Source organism: Brassica oleracea, chromosome C5 (genome assembly GCF_000695525.1).
Source record: "Brassica oleracea var. oleracea cultivar TO1000 chromosome C5, BOL, whole genome shotgun sequence".
Classification (NCBI taxonomy): domain Eukaryota; kingdom Viridiplantae; phylum Streptophyta; class Magnoliopsida; order Brassicales; family Brassicaceae; genus Brassica; species Brassica oleracea.
The window spans coordinates 11,851,088-11,871,766 of record NC_027752.1 but is presented as its reverse complement, the minus strand read 5'-3'; the positions used below and the strand labels follow the sequence as shown (position 1 = coordinate 11,871,766).

Sequence of the window (20,679 nt, the reverse complement as noted above, 5' to 3'; positions counted from 1 at the left end):
AACTTTTATCCAATCTATTCCAATTCCACAAGGGCCTAAAGCAGTTTTATTTGCTCAACGTCAAGAAGCTGCCCGAAAAGATGTCGAACGTGCTTTCGGAGTCTTGCAAGCTCGATTTGCAATTGTTAAAAATCTGACACTTTGTTGGGATAAAGTCAAAATTGGAAAGATTATGAGAGCATGTATCATACTCCATAATATGATAGTAGAAAATGAACGAGATGACTACACTCAATACGATGTTTCTGATTTTCAACAAGGAGAAGGAAGCGGAAGTTCACATGTCGATCTCACATATTCAACAGATATCCCTACAAATATCGCCAATCAGATGGGTGTTCGAACAAGAATTCGTGATAGACAAGCACATCAACAACTGAAAGGTGATTTGGTTGAACATATTTGACGTAAATTTGGACGTGATCAAGATACCAACTGAGTTTGGATATCTCGTTCAAATTATTATGTTTTAATAATCTCTGTTTCCATGCTTTTATGTTTGTATTTTAAAATTTATGTTTAAAATGTTATGTTTAACTATGTTTTATTTATTTAATAAATTTTATCTTTTATAAAAAAATTATGTTTAAAAATAAATTAAAATTTTTTTATTGTTAAGCACCCTAAGTTAAGCAACTACCAATAAACCAATATCATTAAGTGTTTCTTAATTTGTTGCTTAGTTTTATTTTAATACTTAAAAATTCATTAACAACCACTTAAGCAACACTAAAGGTTGTTAGCAATAAACATGCTCTTATCACTGTTTTTGTATTATTTTTGTTTTATCAGTTATTTTAGGTTAAATATTTTATATTAAAATAAATTAAGGGGCCAAAAAATTTCTATGCTTCTAACTTAGAAAAAGTCGGGCAAGGCCTGTCCACGTACCGTTGATTAAGTACCATTTATTTGTCATCTCAAATTGATAACTTAGGAGGAGGATAACATGACATGATTCACAGACGAATGAAAAGTTTAAGAAAAAAAAACTAAAAACAATATAGTCCAATAGCAGAGTATTTACTCCCCTAAAAGAACCTTAACAACCTTGTCGAAATTTACAACCGACGAACCACGCTTACACTCCGTCGCCTTCTCAGCCAAGCTCCGCCACTCCTCCGCCTTCTCTCTCATTTTCTTACCCTTCTCTCCATCCATCAACTCTCTAACCACCGCCTCAACCTCCTCCCTCCTCACATCACCGATCTCAACACCAATCTCCCACTCGTCACAACAAAACTTACAATTTGTTTGCTGCTCAGCGAAAAATGGCCAACAAACCATAGGAACTCCACCGCAAATACTTTCAAGCGTCGAGTTCCATCCACAGTGTGTTAAGAACCCTCCTACCGCGGGATGAGATAGGACTTCCTCCTGAGGACACCAACTCGCCAGCATACTCCTGTCCGCCGTCTCCGTTAGAAACTCAGGTGGAACCATGGATACCTCACCGGCTACTAAGTCCGGCCGTATTACCCACAAAAACTCTTTTCCCGTTGCTGCTAAACCCCAAGCGAAGTCCACAAGCTGCTTCGCTGTCATCACAGTTATGCTACCAAAGTTAACGTAAACAACGCTGTTTGGAGCTCTGCTATTTAGCCAATCCATACACTCCGTCTCTTCTTTCCACAGGTTCGATCCCATTCGTCCGAGTTCACTATCCTCACTGATCTGTTGTTTCACTTGTAGATGGAGCGGTCCAATGGAGCAAACCGGAGGTACAATAGATTGCATGGATTGGATGACGTCAAGCTCGAGATCGTCGAACGTGTTAAGGATGATGGCAGAAGCACGTTTGGCTCGTTCGGTCTCACGAACGAGGAAGTTGAGCATTATGTCGTTAGGGTTAGTCGTACGGATGAAGCTAGGGATGTCTTTTAGTCTTAGGTTCTTCATCGATGGAATCCAATCTATAATTGTGTCTAGATGCTCCTTTGTCAAGTAACTCTCATCTGCCAAATCCACTATCATTTTATTAGTAATTAGTTTAAACATCTAGCTAGCATTATCTTCATTAAAATAAAAGCACCGTATTAATATGCAGAATTATCGGTAGTGTACTGAGCCGGAAAAGTTTATTATTAGCCAGCAATGCCAGTCAGAAAAGTATATAAGAAAACTTTGACCTAATTCTATTTGATATAGGTTTGACTAAGGGATTACTTGTATAGATTTTAATATTTTTACGTTTTGTCAAAAAAAAATTGTTTTGTCATGATCAAGTTTATTTATGCGCCTGCGCTTCAAATATCTTCATTAAGTTTTTTTTAGTGCTAACAAAAGAACGTTATTATGTCCAAAAAAGAACGTTATTATGTTCAAATAACCAAACGTACTATTTAATTTTTTTTGACAATTTATATATTCTAATTTCTAAGCTACGCTTTAGCTGTCTTCTTGCTACCTAAAGTTTGATTTAATAGCTATTTATGATGAACTTAAGTTATGAGCTATTTCCAACTACCATTTCTCAACATAAAAATCGTTCATGGTCTCCCACTAACTTTTTATGTCAAGTAAAGAAACCCAACTGGTTGCGGATTATTATTATATTATTACATCTTCTGGCGTGACTCGTGAGAAATCATTGAATTTCTAGCATATTCTTTTGATAAATCTAGCAAAATAAAACATTTTATCGCAAGCCTTTTTCAAGTAGAAATAAAGGAAGCGAAGGGTCAAATGATATGATTGTTCAACCATCAATGTTCAATATATAATTTGTACCCATCCCGCTAGATTATAAATACTGCTATAGAGATTCAATTGAATGAATTGCTCTGTCCATCATTATTTAGGTGTTATAAATTTTTATGTAACCTAATGCAACTTGATATTTCTTAAAACTTAAGCAGTGCGTTGTACGAAAATATGTACATCCTACTCACTCGTGAAATGTGGTTTCTTATGGGTTTCTACGTTAATATAATTTCCTGTAACACGTATTAAACAATTTATCAAAAGTAATAATAATATACCTTTGAGTGGAGATAACCCTTTCTCGATGAACTTATGGTAGTGTAAGTAAGCCAACAAGCCGCAGGCACTAGTGGTCCAGAAAAGAACCTCCGGGACACCGAGCTCCTCAGCAGCATCAAGAGTAAAGCTCATACAGCCATCCGATACAATACAGCTCACTGGAGGGGATTCATCTTGGGCGTTGATCCGTCGAAGAAGCTCCTTAAACGGAGCGAGACTATTCTTCACGGTGGACTCGCAAAGGGCAGGGATATCCTGTGTGACGTCCACGTCAGTCTCCGGTAGACCGTCGGGGATGGACTCGAACCGGAAGGAAGGAAGCCCGTCTAGGGCGTTGGATCCACGGGACCGGAGGAGACGCTTGTGGTTGTAGATGGTGTTGACGAAGGTTACATAGAAGCCTTTCGCGTGGAGGAGTTTAGCCACTTTCATCATCGGGTTGATATGGCCTTGCGCTGGGTAAGGCACGCAAACTACGTGTTGTTTCCGGGCTGGCGAAACGGCATGAGATTCCATTTTCTTTCTTTCTTACAGAAAGGAAAATGAAAATAAATATTGTATATGTGATTGAACTGGGCATGATTCTGTTAGCCTCTAAAGGACTCTATTTATAGTGTTGAACTGGGCATGATTCTAGCCTTTAGATGTCAATGAGACGGTGAGAGTAAAACCTCACGATTCTCGCACGTGGAAACTCTAAAAAGATCGGCCACGCATGTGAAGATTGACTATATCGGCCATTTTAGATCTCGAGGCCAAGTTGTGTATTAATTTATGGTTACAAACCTGCCATTTTCAAACGAAAAAAATAGTTATAAGCTAGCCAAAATGATAATGTTTTTTTTTTGTATCTACAAGATGGCTTTAGAGTGGTCCGGTGAAGTAAACGACGTTAAACTAGTGGTCCACGTTTGAGTGCCGTGTGAAAGTTGCGCGATCAATCGGTTGGGTGATCTCATGTTCAAGTTGCATAATTTTCAACTAGATTGTGCTATTGTGCTTGTGTTAGATTTCAATAAAGAGTTTGATATTTCTCCTTTCAAGTACTCAGAGTATTTTTGTTCATCTGGTTCGTAAATGATTGCTTTTCTACTATTCTTCTAGACAATTGATCTTTTACCAGCATTCCTTTAACGTTACCTTTATGCTATATTAGAGCACCTCCAATGAAAGTTATACCAATTAGAGTTCTAAACTTGCATATATATGTATATATTGTATATGTGTATGTAGTTGTGGAGTTCATTATTTTGGGAAGAACCTCTCCTAAAATTTCTTAAAACAAATCTTTAAAAAATTGAAACAAAAAGTCCAGAGCAAAACTAGACTATATTAACAAAAAAAACACTCTGTGGCGACGTATTGGTTATTACCCAACAGCTTGAAGCACATGGTTTCCCTTTCCTGTCTTGTTTTTTACCTCTTTTGGTTAAAATCACTCTGTTCTCTCCTCATCTTTTTCAAATTGTTCCCGCTTTCGTATAAACCCATCGGTCCTTAGCAAGTCTTCGCCGGGTTTGATTGCTCCGACCGACTCTTTAGGGTCGCCGGAGGGTATTAACGCGGGGTCGGGAGCCAGCATCGAGTCGATGGTTACTCCTCGAGAGGCCGTTTGTGTCCCCGACTCAAACCCATCTCAACAAAGTTTTTTCGATAGCTGCTTCAACTTCCTCTCGACATGGCCTCAAGAAGATTCACCGCTGCTGAGAAAAGTTAATCCACAGCTCTCCAACCTCAAGAACAAGCTCGCATGCGCATCAAAGCTCTGGAGTTTGATACCTCAGATCTAATCAAGGATAATGCCCTTACGCTCATAGGGAGGGTCTCGAACCCAGCTGAGCAACCTATTGGAGCTCTACTCTCTTCTCTTCCAAACAAATGGGCTATCAAAGGTTCTGTCACTGGATCTGACCTAGGCCAGTCCTGCTAACAGTTTTGTTTTGAGCTGGAAGAAGATCTCCTTGAAGTGTTGGCTAATAGGCCGTATCACTAATCTCATTGGATGCTGATGATTCAAAGATGGGAACCGGTGCTCTCCCCCATTTTCCCGTCGCAAATCCCTTTCTGGATATGGCTCCATGGGCTACCTCTCCACTACTGGCATCAGAAGATTATTTACAAGCTAGGTCATGAACTAGGTACCCTAGAGGACTACTGCATCTCGAAGACTTCAGCTAAGATCTGTATCTCAATTGATGGTTTGAAACCCCTCATCAAAAACCCTCTCATCGAATTTGCTTCAGGAGAAGAACTAAAGGTCCAACTAGTTTATGAGGGCTTGGAAAAGCAGTGATCTATCTGCAATCGACTTAGTCATCTTGCCAAACATTGCCCCCAAGGCCCAAAAGATGTTCCAAAACAACCTCCATTAGAGTTCTATACGGAGAATCCTCACATGGACCCTAGTAGAAACCATTCCTCGTCCTCGCATCGCTCCTTTGTTGAGGGAGTACCCCACAGATCCTCAGCATTGAACCAACAAAAATTGGAGTACCGTGCTACCTCATTCAGCCAGAGAGTCGATCGCCATGGTAGGCTTTTTGGTGAGAGACTACCTGCAGCACCGTCTAGAGGTCACCCTCTAAAAAACAAAATTGTTCCACATGGGGATCTCAACCCAATATCACCTATCAAGATCATCTTAGAATTTCCTCTTCTCACCAGGTTGGCGGACAGCGTAGGTCACCTCAGTCTCCCAGAGCCCTCAGAGACAGGTCCCATAGGGGGTTCTCAAACACATCGAGAGCTCTACCAAATCACTCTCAAGATCACCAATGAGTAAGGAAAAGTGGAACCCATATCAGCTCTACTACACCTGCGCAGATCCCCGATGGAGAAATGGAGGCCCACCCAACTGACACTAGTTTAACTGGATGACCCCCCCTGGAACGCAACCTAGCAACTTGTGACTTCCCAACGTCTGCTCGAATTCCTATAGAGGAGGTTCTCCAAGATCTCAGAGAAGTCACATTCCAATACACCAATGTATCTGACCCGGTAGAAAGAGCAGCTCGTCAGCAGAGAGTCAACCATGGAGAAGAACATGGTCTCATGGCTTCAACAGCAACAAATATCATTGCAGCAGCCACTGCTAAGCTGGCATCAAGAGCGGATACTCAAAGTGCCCAACCAATCCTGTATGACGAAGAGGACCTGCCTAATCTAAGCTCTACCCATATGCTCCCATCTTCGGATCTTCAAGCCACAGGCATGCCAACCTTACTAGGACTCCGAAGATGAAAGTTACACCTGCCAGCCCAAAGGCTTTCCTTGGAGCTAGCTCTAGAAGACGCCTCTTGTCACAAGCTCATGCTTCACCTTCTCGACATGGTTTTCCTCACGTGTCTCCTATACTCCAGATGACTAACAGCCATGTTACAACGAGCAGGGGATCCCTTCCCCCTCTCCGGACTTGCTCTACTTCACAAGGGAATCAGCAGGATTTTCCCAACCCCCCCCCCCTCCCCAGCTTCCTTAGTAATGTTGAGTTGGAACTGTTGCGGTATATGGAATCCTGCAACAGTCCAAAGACTCATAGACGTTAATAAAAAGCATTCCCCCAATATTATTTTCCTCCAAGAAACAAAGAACCAAGATGAAAACATTCTAAAGGAGACTGAAAGCTTACAGTTGGAATCACACTTCCTAGTCTCTCCTCAAGGTCATGGGGCTGGAGGATTAACACTGCTCTGGCGTTCTGATTAGGTCTGGGCATTTCGGGTATCGGTTCGGTTCGGTTCGGTTCGGGTATTTTGGGTTTCGGGTAGTTCGGATAGGGGCTAGAGGATCCATTTAGTACTTGACATATTTTCGGTTCGGTTCGGTTCGGATAGTTTCGGGTTCGGTTCGGTTCGGTACTTGACCTATTTTTGCACTTGATATTGATATTCAGGTCATGTCTTCTAATCGCAATTTAATAGACACAACCGTTACCTATAAGAACACCACATTCCAGAGCATTTTTGTGTATGGTGCGCCAGAGATTCACTTACGACAGGAAGTCTGGAACTATCTTACTACCATCTCTGCTGCTAGTGACTCTCCTTGGTTTCTGACATGAGACTTCAACGAACTTCTCTCCATTGCAGAGAAATCAGGTGGAACAGAGAGACCCGAGAGTTCGTTCTCTAACTTCAGATATTTCCTTTCCTCCTGTGATTTGGTCGATCTTAGGCACTCAGGTAACTTTTTCTCCTGGGGAGGCAAGAGAGGTGACCATCTAGTGCACTGCCGCCTGGATTGGACCCTTGCTAATAGTGCATGGCCTGACCTATTCCCAAATGGACGATCTCAGTACCTACAGTTTGAAGGATCTGACCATCTCCTTGTCATCTCCACCTTCAACTCTAAGAGGAAGAAGCCTCAACGATTATTTAGATATGACAGAAGATTGAGAGATAATCAGGAACTTAAACTACTCATCGACAAGGCCTGGAAGGAAAATCTTAACCTCTCGGTTATGAACAGGATCTCACGATGCATGCACGCTATCTCTAATTGGAGCAAGAATCATTACGTCAACATCCAGAAAACCATAAACCAGTTGAGAGGGGAGCTTGACATAGCTATGACGGCTCATACAATTGATGACGCTTATCTTTCCTCCCTTAATTAACAACTTCTCTGTGCCTACAAGTCAGAAGAGGAGTTTTGGAAGCAACGGAGCAGACAGCTATGGTTGTCCCTGGGTGACAGAAACATAGGGTATTTTCACGCAGCTACAGAGAGGAGGCGAGCTCGTAATAGAATCACTGTTATTGAGGATGCGCAGGGAGTACCTGTTTATGAGGACGAACAGATTGCCTCTGTCATCTCGAGCTACTTCAATAACATCTTCACGTCTATAAATCCTCCTGCAGCGGACGTGGTCTTCAGGGCCCTTGCTCCATGCATCACTGAAGACATGAATGCAAAACTGATCTCCACCCCAATGGCACAAAAGATCAAGGATGCCGTGTTCGCTATACATCCTGATAAAGCTCCGGGTCCTGATGGCTTTACAGCAAGTTTTTTTCAAACCAACTAGGACATTGTTGGTCCTGCAATCACAAAGGAGATTCAAAATTTCTTCATAGCAGGTGCTATTCCGTTCGCTATAAATGCGACACACATAAGACTCATCCCAAAGATTACTAGCCCTATCACGGTGGCTGACTACAGACCAATTACTCTTTGTAATGTCTACTACAAGATCATCTCCAAACTTCTATCTATTCGTCTAAAACCGATCCTCCAAGATATCATTTCAGAGAATCAGTCTGCGTTTGTACCTGAGCGAGCTATCTCTGACAATGTATATTGATTACACACGAGGTCCTGCACTTTCTTAATATCTCCCGAGCCACCAAACACTGCACAATGGCTGTCAAAACAGACATTAGTAAGGCTTATGACAGATTTGAATGGTCCTTCATTAGAGTAGTGTTAGAGAGATTGGGGTTTCATCCTACCTGGATCAATTGGATGATGCAGTGTGATATACCATGGATTTTACCCATTATTAGCCATGGTATATATGTGTTTTAAGATATTTACTACGATGTAGAGTCTACTTAGAGTGTTTACAGGTTCATGGACGATTTGGAGGAAAGTGGTGATTTTGGTGTCTTTTTGAGCCTTTTGAGGTGCAGAGCTGCACATATATGTCTGATGTTTAGATATGTATGGAAACCTCCCCTCGGTGCGATTGAGCTCATCGTTTGACACTCGATAGAGCTTTGAGTTAGCTTTCTAATGCCACCAGTTTGAGGTCAATCCAACGGTTAAATAAGACGTTATTCCCGTTTTACTGAGGAGTAGTTAGTCTGTCTCGCGAGAGAGAGCTTTCGACGGAACGAATGGACTGTCGATCGATGGTGCACCCGCACACCGCTTGAAGGAAACTCAAAATCCATCTCAGACCTCAGTTTGCTTGAAGACAACAAAGAAGATAAGTCAGCAATATGTAGAAGCACCAAAGCAAGAGCAATCCACCCAAGATGAAACCTCTTTCGTTGAGAGTGTCGATCGACGACATCTACTAGTTATCGATCGACACCAAACAGACAGATATGAACTTGCCATGGAAAGACAGGCAACGAAAGAAGAAATTCCAGTTGAGAAAAGAGTGAAATCTATGAAATCCTATATTCCCAAACACCTCAGAAGAGAAGTTAACAAAGAGGAACTTGAAGGATTTCACAAGAGGGTTCCTAAGGATATGTCTTTCGAGGATGCATATCATAAGTATAGACTTGGTAATTTCTTCAGAGAGAGAGCAGAGAGACTGATAAGGACATTGAGCTCCTATTTAACAAGGTCAGCCGTAAACCCAATAGGACACTGAAGAAGGAACAAGATCTTGGAAAGTTCTTGATTCCATGTTCTATACATAGCCACAATTTACCAAATGCCATTTGCGATACTGGATCTGCAGTCAGCATCATGGCCATAGACACTGCTGAGCTATTAAGACTAAAGATGGAACCTTCTGAAGACAGTTTCACTTTCGTGGATCACTCCCAAGCAAACTCAGCAGGCATGACCAAGAATGTTAAGGTTGAGATAGGCGAATGCATTATCCTAGTGGTCTTTGAATTCTAGTTTTGAATCTCTTGATTGATAAATCCCTAGGTCTAGCTATTTCTCCTAATTGTTTACAACCTCAATCAACCAATCGAACAACTACTTTGTTCACCTTGCTTTCATTTATTTTTACTGCTCTGTGGATTCGATCCCTAAGTACTACAACTCGACCTCTTATTTGAGAGAGTATAAATCAATCCTTAGGGTAATTTGAGTGATATCACAGTGCATATCCACAATCATGTATTCCTTCCTCCTTAACAATGAGATAGCAAGAGACATTCACCCACAGAGAGGCATCCGCCAGGGTGATCCCCTTATATCTTTATTCTCTATGGAGAAGTGTTGTCTGGACTCTGCAAAAAGGAACAAGATATTGGTAATCAACCGGGTATCAGAGTTGCAAGAAATAGTCTAAGGATCAATCACCTCTTATTTGCTGATGATACCATGTTCTTCACAAAGTCTGATCCCAAGAGTTGCGCTACACTGATGGAAATACTCCAGGCTTATGAAGCGGCTTCAGGGCAAAAGATCAACACGGGCAAATCTTCTATCTCCTTCTCTGGTAAGACACCGCAAGATATTAGAACCAGAGTTAAAGCTCAGTTGGGAATAGAGAAAGAAGGTGGAGTAGGTAAATACGTTGGTCTGCCTGAGCACTTTGGTAGAAAGAAAAAAGATCTCTTTGCGTCAATCGTGGATAAAATGAAGCAGAAAGCTATCAACTGGAACACGAGGTTCCTCTCCACAGCAGGGAAAGCTGCAATGCTCCAGTCTATCCTGTCGCCCACTCCTACTTTCGCCATGTCATGTTTCAAGCTGCATGTAGGTTTATGCAATCAAATACAGTCGGTTCTCACAAGGTTCTGGTGGGATGCAAAAGATGGGGATAATAAAATTAGTTGGGTTGCTTGGGATACCTTAACTCTTCCAAAAAGTCTGAGAGGCCTAGGTTTTTGCGATGTACAGTTGTTTAATCAAGCATTACTCGCCAAAATAGCCTGGAGACTGATCAGTAAACCAAACTGTCTTCTGGCTTGCGTTCTCCTAGGAAAATACTGCACCAAAACATCCCATCTCAAGGTTCCTTCTAGCCCGTCTTCGTCACATGGATGGAAAGGAGTACTTTGGGGCAGAGACCTTCTCCTGAACCATCTGGGAAAAGCCATAGGAAATGGAGAATCAACAAGGGTGTGGGCTGACTCCTGGATTAGTCCTACAGCAGACATCAAACAGTTAGGACCAATTCAGTTAGAAGACCAAGACCTACTTGTCTTTGACCTTCTCTCACGGGAAATAAAGGAATGGAACATCTGGTGGAAAACACTTTACCTCATCTAGCGGAGCTCATCCTCTCCATAAGGCCCAACATTCTTGAAACTCAAGATTCCTTCATTTAGACGCAACACACCTCAGGCATCTATTCTGCGAAATCAGGGTATTACTCCTCTATTCTCTCAAAGATCCAGTCGACAAGTGATCTTATGATTAGAGATACCTGGAATTGGGAAAAGAACATTTGGTCTCCTCCGCTCCTCCCAAAAATCAAGCATTTTCTCTGGAAATGCGCTAGAAATATGCTACCGACGAGGGACAATCTCCAACGTAGGGACATAACTACTGATGCTTCGTGTCTACGCTGCGGTGGACAGGAAACATTGCTCCATCTTCTATTATGTTGCCCTTTTGCCGCATAAATATGGAGCCTCGTGCCTTGGTCAGTCTTCTTTGATTCAACCACAAGAACCTCTTTCAAGGAGGAACTGGCATCATCCCGATCGCGAATCATCCTCCCACCCGTAGGAATCATCTCTAATCTGTTCCCATGGATCGTCTGGAACATCTGGATCTCCCGTAATCACCTCTTCTTTGAGAAAAAAGCAACGTCACCATATGAAGTAATTATTAAGGCTACTACAACTTGCAAGGAGTGAGAATGTGCTCAGAACAAACAGATCAAACCAGCACAGCAAAAAACCCCTGATCTCCCGCCACCTCAACCGCCGGCTGATATCGTCGTGTGTTATACATACGCAGCTTGGAAATCGAATCTCAGAGCGGCCGGCCTTGCATGGATCTTCACCGATCACAATGGCACAAAGATTTCTAGAGGATCATGCTACCAAGACAACGTCTCATCTCCCCCCTCCTAGAAGAAGCCCTAGCAATCCGATCTGCGCTCACCCAAGCTTCTTCCCTCAACCTCAACCAAATCTGGCTCCATTCAGATTCTCAAGGGTTCGTCACAGCCATCAACACGAATCGACGATCGATGGAACTCTTCTGAGTCCTAGCGGATGTGGAATCGCTTATCTCGTATGCTTTCTCCTTTGTTTCCGTTCTTTCATTTCTCGTCGCTTTAATGGGCCTGCCGATTCATTTGCAAAAGTTTGTTTGTGTTCTAACTCTATTACGGGCCTTTAAGCCCGATTTAATGGAAGTTTTTAGTTTTTCAAAAAAACAAAGCTTTAAGAGACTTTAGGAGAGGTTCTTCTCAAAATAATGGACCCCACAACTACATACACATATACAATATATACATATTCATATATGGCAAATTTAGAACTCCAATGGGTAGAACCCCCATTAGAGGTGCTCTTAGAACCTACGTTGTGCATCCGTTAACGAGAAGTTAGATCAAAGATTTAAAACTGAAATTTTATACTTTGTTTTTGGCAATTAAAAAGGTTTCATGTAATTTGTTGTTCTCATCCCCAAGAGGGTTTTCTGGCAAAATAAAATTGTTGATAAATCAAGTACGCATTTTGATCGATTTGGCTGTATTTGGGACTGTTTCTTCTCAGTTCGTTGAAACGAGGTGTTGTTGATGTATGACTGAATTTAGGGATAACCTAATGAAATACTGATTTTAATTCCCAGATTCCTGGGAGGAGGTTCTTTACTTGTATCTTTTTTTAATCTTTTGTCTGTTTGGATTATATAATAAAGAGACGGCAAAAAGATAACCAAGTAAAAAAAAGAAGATAATCAAGTACGCATTAACGAAGTCGACAAAAACAAACCGAAATCAAGAAAGACGCCTTGACAAAATATATAGTATCCCCATTTCTTTCGCAAATATAACAGATATTTAGCAAATACATGATGTTTTGTTGTTATCTTATCTATACTATTAAAATTAAAATCATGACTTATTTCATAGGTATTTTTTTATTTGGACCATTCCTAAAAGAATTATCAAATTTAACATAATTTCATTATAATATCTTTTAATATTTTTTTTGAAATACTAATAAATATCTTAAAGAAATGTCTAACAAAATCTCTTAGAATCTTTTTAAAATATATATTTCGAAATTAGTTAATTAATATTTTAATTATCACAAAGTATAATTAAAAACTAAATTTTAGTTTAGTTTTGATTTTAAACAAAAATTAATAATTATATAAAATACTTTAATAATATTTTAATAATAATAGTAATAATTTTAAATTGATTTAATGTTCAAAATTAAATTTAAGAAAATTTTTAAAAGATGTTTTAAAAAGAAATATTCATTTCTATTTCTAATTTAAAAATAAAAAAATATCTTATCTATTTAGCACATAAATTATTACTTATTCCATATGTGGTTGTTTTTTACAATTTATACTCCCTTCATAGATGAAACTTTTGATCTTTATATTCATATTGTATATATAAGACTTTAGTCTACTCTAATTAACGTTTGTACATTCTCCTAAGTTAAAAACCAATTCGGTTTATTATTTAAAAAACTATACTAAATTGGTTTAATTAATAATTATATACTAAATTCTTTATTATGTAGGTACTTAATTTAATTTCCACATATTTTTCAAATTTAGAGATAAAACAAAAATTATGTAAATTAGTATTGTTACATGATAATGTTTTCAAAATAAATTTTGTTACAAAAATTCAAAATTTATAAACTTTATAGTTATAATATTATACGTCACACAAAATATTAATATTAAATTAGATAGTATATAACACCAAATTATATTAATTTATTGATATATTTTATTGCATAACCTAAAATATTTTAGTATTAAATAAAATCCGCACGGTCGTGCTAATCAAAATCTAGTTTAAATTACATTATAGCACTTCCACCGCTTAAGATATCAGAGTTTCACTTCCAATGGATGGATTTAATTGAGTATGTAAACATTAAAATAATATATTTGTAAAAAGACAGCCATAAGTTCTCAAAATAAACTCTGCAAGAAATTGGTAATTTGTAAATTACTCCACTAACAGTTTAAAATTTGAAAATTACACCTTTTATTTTAGTTTTTGAAAACTACACTTTCTTAAATGTGAATTGACTTTTTTACCCAGATTAAATATTTTACAGAAATTAAGATATAAATTCAAAATTAAGAATAATATTATTATAATTATTATGTTTAAGATAAATTTGTATGTTGATTCTCTACAAAATATTCGTTTCATAAAAGTTATTATCTATCAAGCAAGTTCTAAATGTCTATTCGTATATGTGCTTAATTTGTTTGACTTTGAATATGACGTGATCCAACGACACTAAGAAACACTGAATTTTTTTTCCGACAACTTGATTTATATTATTGCAGCAGTGTAGTCCTCATGGAGGAAAGTTAAAATTGGTCTGGGTATATAAAAAAATATTAATAAAAGAACAAGCTTGAGGTACATTCAATTTCGAAAGATGATCTGCGACTTTGTTGCTGTTCCGTGATATCCAAGTGAAGTTGCAAATTTTGAATTTTGATGACTAAAAACAAATGTCTCGTACCCAATTATGAAGTCTGAAGTTCTTCTTATTCCCCATAACGAAATCAAACAACTCTTTGCAGTCCCCTTCAAACATGCCTTCTTGATAACCTTTATTCCATGCATGCTGCATAGCACAAATGAGTGCCTGTAACTCCGCTTCTAAATTGTCCGATGCGTGACCAAATATACTTTGAACTGCTCAGATGTATCTTCCATAACAGTCCCTGAATATCCACATGTCTTCTCTTGATTCAGTATACTTTACCAACTTGCATCATAATTGCATTTAATAATACCCTCTGGTTGTTTCTTCCATTCTGAAATTGGTGTACTAACTTGATGATTCTTTGATCATTCTCTTTGTAACGCTGAACTCTATTCACTTGTTTCGACTAAGAAACACTCATTATAATTCATCGGCTTATTCTTTTTTTTCTACGTGACATGATAACCCTATAAATTTGTTTGAACCAATGATTTGTTGTTATATCAACAAACTTCTTAATGAGATGAGAGGAAGAATATATGAAAATAGAGAAAGAAAAAAAAATCAAAAATTTGAGAAGGAGACGAGACCTTGTCTTGAGTTTTTTTTTTCCCAAATAATAAAAAGTTTAAGATATATTAAAAGATATTGTATAGATTTTTACCAAAAAAAAGATATTGTATAGATACTCTAAAGATTTTTAAACAATTTTTTTATTTATAAAACTGTTACTTTAAATATATAATAAATTAAGAATTGAGAGATATTAAAATTGGAAAATTTGGTAAATTTATATATACCATAGTGTATTTTTCCAAAAACTTAAATAATGATGTAGTTTTCAAATTATAATCTTATGTGAGTGTATTTCTCCAAATTTTCCCTAGAACTTTTCACCCCTCCTGTCAATAAATTAATGGTTTAAATATTTGATTTTAGTTATTTAAACAAAACAAATTAAAATAATAGCATTTTATTTTTAATAATTTTTTTAGAGCTTAGCGATAAGAGCACAATTTACAGGTAAGCTCTTGATGAGAGATTCTAACTAAAGAATATAATTAAAATTTTAAAGCTGGAGAGAAGCAATTAAAAACATCACAATTGTATTGTAGCAACCCGTTATGTTGAATCCAGACTGGCTCTTCCGGGCACCGGCCCCAACCTTTTACATGAAAACCTTAAGTTTTCTCCCGATAAATTGTCGTAGGAGGATTATTAAAGGGTGAAGTCTTGGATTGTTAAAGGATGAGGTCTTAAGTTCGAGGAACGCCAAACGCACCACCTGAGAAGAGCTTAGGACTCACAGTTGAGGGGTTGGAGTCGTTGCGATACAAGACCAGCATAAATCCCATGGGATAGGTTGTTACACGTATCGCTGTATCGCCTGAGAAAACTATTATCCAGACATCGAAGCTTAAAAAACCATAAAGCCAATGTCATACTCTGATTGACATATATTTTTTAGAAAATAACATTTAATTACATAAATAACTTTCCTTGAAATATTGATATATTTTTGTGTAGATACTTAATTTAAAAACTTCACCACTAATAATGCTCTAAAGTTGCTTTTTTTTTTAACGCTGGATTTATCATTGATGGATTTGGGTGAAAACCTAGACGAGGACAAAGCCTTGATCGTAAAACGAGACAAAGAAAATAAACAATCCAACCAGTGGAGGAAAAAACAAGGGATTGTCCTTAGTAAAACTACATCGTAATTTGATCTTATAAATTAATTTTAAAAATGTACAAAAATATTTTTTTTGTGATACTTTAAACTAATCATTAATATAAGGGTTAATATGAAGTTTAGAAATAAAAATTTTATATAATTGAACAATTTAAAAGAATGTACATTGATTTTGTACATGTGTTAGACAATGTTTATGGTTTAGAACAAAAAGTTGTAGCACGTTATGTCTTTTAAGGTTAGAGTCTTTGGGTTAGATTTTAGATTGATATTTTTTTGTTTTATTGATTAAAATTTGTATATTAGTGTTGAGTAGTTTATATTTTGTATATATGGATACTTGATACTATAATTGACTCTTTTGATTAGCAAGCAAACATGAAACATTTAGGGTTTGAATTTTGTAGTTTAGGGTTTCGTAGACTTACAATTCAGTCTACTGTAATTAGTGCTTAAAAAAATATCATTATTTTAAAATTTAAAATTAGAAATTATCTATTATAAATATTGAAAAATAAATAAAGAAATTTATTAATTCATATATAAATTGCTAAAACAATAAAGGAAGTAGGAAAATAAAAGTATGTGTAGACTAATAAAGATGTCTACACCTAACCGGATGTAACCAGCAAAATTCTAACCTAATCAAATTTAAACCACTCTTACCTGTGTAGACTAATAAAGAAGTCTACTCTCAACGAATTTAACCTAACCGGATGTAATCAGCAAAATTCTAACCTAATCAAATTTAAACCAGCTTTACCGGTGCAGACTGATAAAAAAGTTTACTCCAACCAAATTTAACCTGGCCGGATTTAACCGAGTTAATTTTAACCAAATTTAATTTTAGTAGATTTCTTTTGAAGTCTACAGTGTCGTAAATTTTAACATAGTTACAACTTTTGTCTCCCTATATAAATGAAATTTACACAATCTTTTTCTAATATGGCTGCACAAGTTTCTAAAACTCTCTCTCACTTCTCTCTATAACTCTCTCCCTTCTCTATAAAACTCACTCATTTCTCTGATTTTTCTCTAAAATTCTTTCATGTCTTTCTCACAATATTATCTTGTTATTTTAGGTATTATTATTCATGGTTTTCATCTTCTCCTTTAAAAATGTAAGTTTTAGATCTATAGATTTTAAATGTGTGTTTTTTATGCTATGTCTTTCTCACAATATTATCTTGTTTTTGTAGGTATTATCATTCATAGTTTTATATCTATAGATTTTAAATTTGTATTTTTATGTTATATCTTTCTCACAATATTATCTTGTTTTTATAGGTACTATCATTCATGATTTTCATCTTCTCCTCTAAAATTGTAAATTTTAATCTATAGATTTTAAATGTGTATTTATATGTTTGTATTCAAATAAAGTTATAAATTCAAAATCTGTGCATTTATTTTGCTACTATTTTATCTTACAAATTCTATTTGTGAAGTATTTTCAGATTTAAAACTATTTTTCACATTTAAAAAGGTACAGATTTTTTCAAAATCTGAAAAATTATTAGGGTCCAAATGGTGACATAGGGAATTAATGGGAATAGTCAATTCCTACTCATTCCTTAAAAATTATACCATTTATGAGGAATTTTCGCTGCGTTTGATTCCTTGTCATTCCTTGAATTTTAAGGAACTACAGAAGAAAAACATTCCTTATCAAAATTGATATGGAACAAAAAGAATAAATATTCATTTTCATTCCTTTTATTTTGTTCCTCTTCGTTCATTTCCTACTCATTTATATTCCTATTTTAATGGTCACCAGTTAGAGCCTTAGATAATGTAGACTTCTAATGAAGTCTGCTTATAAGCTAAACCTAGTAGACCTCCAAAACAAATACTAAACCACTAATTTTAAGCAGATTTCAGTGGAAGTCTACAAAAATATGACTTCAATTTTTTTCCCTATGTTTTATTTATAGTTTTATCTTATTTTGCAGTTATTGTTTACCATGGTTGGTCTCTCTTCATCAATAAATGTAAAATTTACATCTATAGATTTTAAATATGTGTTCTGTATTTATATTTAAATAAAATTACATATTCAAACTTTATGTCTTTAATTTACTATTATTTTGTCTTATAAATTCTATTTTTCTAAACTTTTTTAGATATAAACTCATTTTCATATTTTTTAATGTATATATTTTTCAGATCTAAAAATTTTCTGACAAGGTAGACTTCAACTTAAAAGTCTGGACTAGTAGACTTCAACTAAAGTCTACTAAACCATAAATTTTAAGTAGACTTAATAAAATGTCTACTAAAATATGATTTAATTTTTTGTCTTATATTTTCCTCATAACTTTATCTTACTGTGCAGGTACTCTTTTCCAAGACTTCATTTGAGGCATCAAGATTATGAAAAATCAAACACGCTCAAAAATATTTTTAATAAATTGCTTTGTAATAATTTGTCATAATAAAATATTCATTTGTAAATAATTATATGATGCGTAATCTATAAACATTGTAGTATTTTTTTTTTTTTGTATTTCCCTTGTATAATATTATTAATTTTTGTTAGCTATTAATTTTTTCACAAGATACTCTAATCAACCAAACAATTAAGACATTCATAAGCTAAAACAACAACTAACACACATGTGAGAAGAAAAAAATCTATACAAAATTCCTAAGAAGGTTGAAGAGTAAAACTAATCACAAAATTTTGCAATAAGTTTCAAGTGTCTACTTCAAACAACAAAATACAGAAGCAGACTACTAACACACTGTAATATAATTAAATTGTAAAAATTATTATGCTACTTTTAATAGTATTTACGATAGACTTTAACAGTAGTCTACATTTGTAGACTTACAAAGATATCTATACTTATTATCTAAAATATAGTTAAATCAAAAATTTGTAGTATACTTGGCACTGTCTTGATACACAAAGGCGTACAATATGCATCTTACATAACTCGATCAAACTGCGCACTTGTCGATCATTCGTGACATGAATAGGAGGAGTATCATGACTCATTTGCTCTAAATTACGTCTGGTATGGAATACGTTAGCTCCACCATCTCGGTTTTCTTGTCGAGATCATAATCTTCTTGTGTCATCTCAACAAGTTCACCATGTGTACAACCATCATGCACAAGTTCACCATGTGTACAAAATAAGCGAAGAAAAATTTCATGTTTGATAATATTACAAAGTAGATTTATAAAGACGTCTACACTTATTAATTAACTAGATATTGAAACCAAAATGTTGATAATTTCATAATTATAAAAGATTATCTTTTCAAAATAGTTTAAGACCATTAGGATTAACTAACACATATTGTCAAACTAAAAAATCTTGAAAATACATTATGAATAATGTCTACACTATTTTTTTTATTTGGTCAACTTTATAACATCTTAGTCAAATACAAAACTAACATATTCAACGCAGTCAAAGTTTTGGTCAAATGCAAAACTGACATTTTGTAATCCCTACCAGTCTACATAATATAGACTTCCGGTGAAGTCTATTATGAAAAGTCAAAAGTTTCCCAAGGTTCAGTCAAATGTAAAAACTAACCTCTTTACTTAGACTTCTTAGTAAGTCTACAAACTTTTTTGTTTTTGCTTTCAAAGGTTAAGATGCAGACTTCTAGGGAAGTCTACTGTACAAAAAAAAATGTTTTGGTCAATTGCAAAAGTAACTTGTGCGTTGAAAAGTAGACAGCATCGTAAGTCTACACATAAGCGTAGACATACAAAATAGTCTACTATCGCGATAAAGATCTGAAAAATGACGAAAACCCATTAAATAGTTACATTTCCAGTGTAAAGCTCGTTTTCACCCTTTACCACCGTCCAAGCTCCAAATATGACCAAAAAGAACCACCTTTCTCGACTCACAACTGTATAAACTCAAAAATATGAAAGTTTATATTATAAAAATGAAAGTTATAGGGAGTTTTTTAGATGAAAATGGAGAGAAAATGAGAGAAAATGAAGATTTGTTAGTTTACAAAGAGAAAATGTGGTTACAAATTGAATTATTGAGCTTTTAAGAGCTCAAAAATGGTGGTTCATGGTGGTTGGAAAATTGATGATAATGACATTGTTGTAAATAAGAAGAAATGTTTAGGGTGTAATAGTTTTTTTCTCATTTTTGAAATAATTAAATAATTAATTAATTATGGCACTTTTGTAAATAATTCAAAAACATAAGGAGAATTTAGAACTTTTAAGGGTAAATAATAATGATAAAAAAGGTTGGTTTTGTAGTTGACTCCAAATTGAAGGTTGGTTTCGAAAAAAACCAAATAAACAATAAGGAAAGAACGAAGAAACACAAAACCACCAGTACGCATGCTCTAAGAGCACGTTTAACCCTGTATCTTAGGGGGACTCTTAATGAAAATTAGAAATAAAAGAAAAACAAAAATGGAAATTAAAAGAAGAAACGTTCCTTAATCTGGGGTTAGAAGGAACGTGTCTTAGGTACACGTGTTAGATTTTGAGGGGGGATGAGAAAGAGAGAGAAAGGAAAAAAACTGGTCTTGTCTTCATTGTTTCATTCGGTCCTCTCGCTTTCTCTCTCTGTCTCTCCGTCGGTCCCGACTCTGCATGCGTCGGAGACGAATCGGCAACGCTGTTTTGTGAATCGAAAGGCTCATCGAAGAGGTCGTGTCTCTCTCCCTCTCCCTCTCTCCCTCTCCCTCTCTCTCTCTCTCTCTCTCTCTC

The 20,679-nt window shown here is 36.1% G+C and overlaps 1 protein-coding gene across 1 annotated transcript; it reads right to left on the bottom strand.

Annotated features, from left to right (window-relative positions):
- Nucleotides 1-898: 898 nt before the first annotated feature.
- On the bottom strand, nt 899-3,562 carry LOC106343958 (UDP-glycosyltransferase 85A2-like). Its single transcript, XM_013783323.1, has 2 exons — nt 2,982-3,562; nt 899-1,955 (listed from the first exon to the last, which is right to left on the bottom strand). The coding sequence occupies exons 1-2, from the start codon at nt 3,496-3,498 to the stop codon at nt 1,024-1,026; spliced, it is 1,449 nt and encodes a 482-aa protein (XP_013638777.1). The 5' UTR covers nt 3,499-3,562; the 3' UTR covers nt 899-1,023.
- Nucleotides 3,563-20,679: the final 17,117 nt, after the last annotated feature.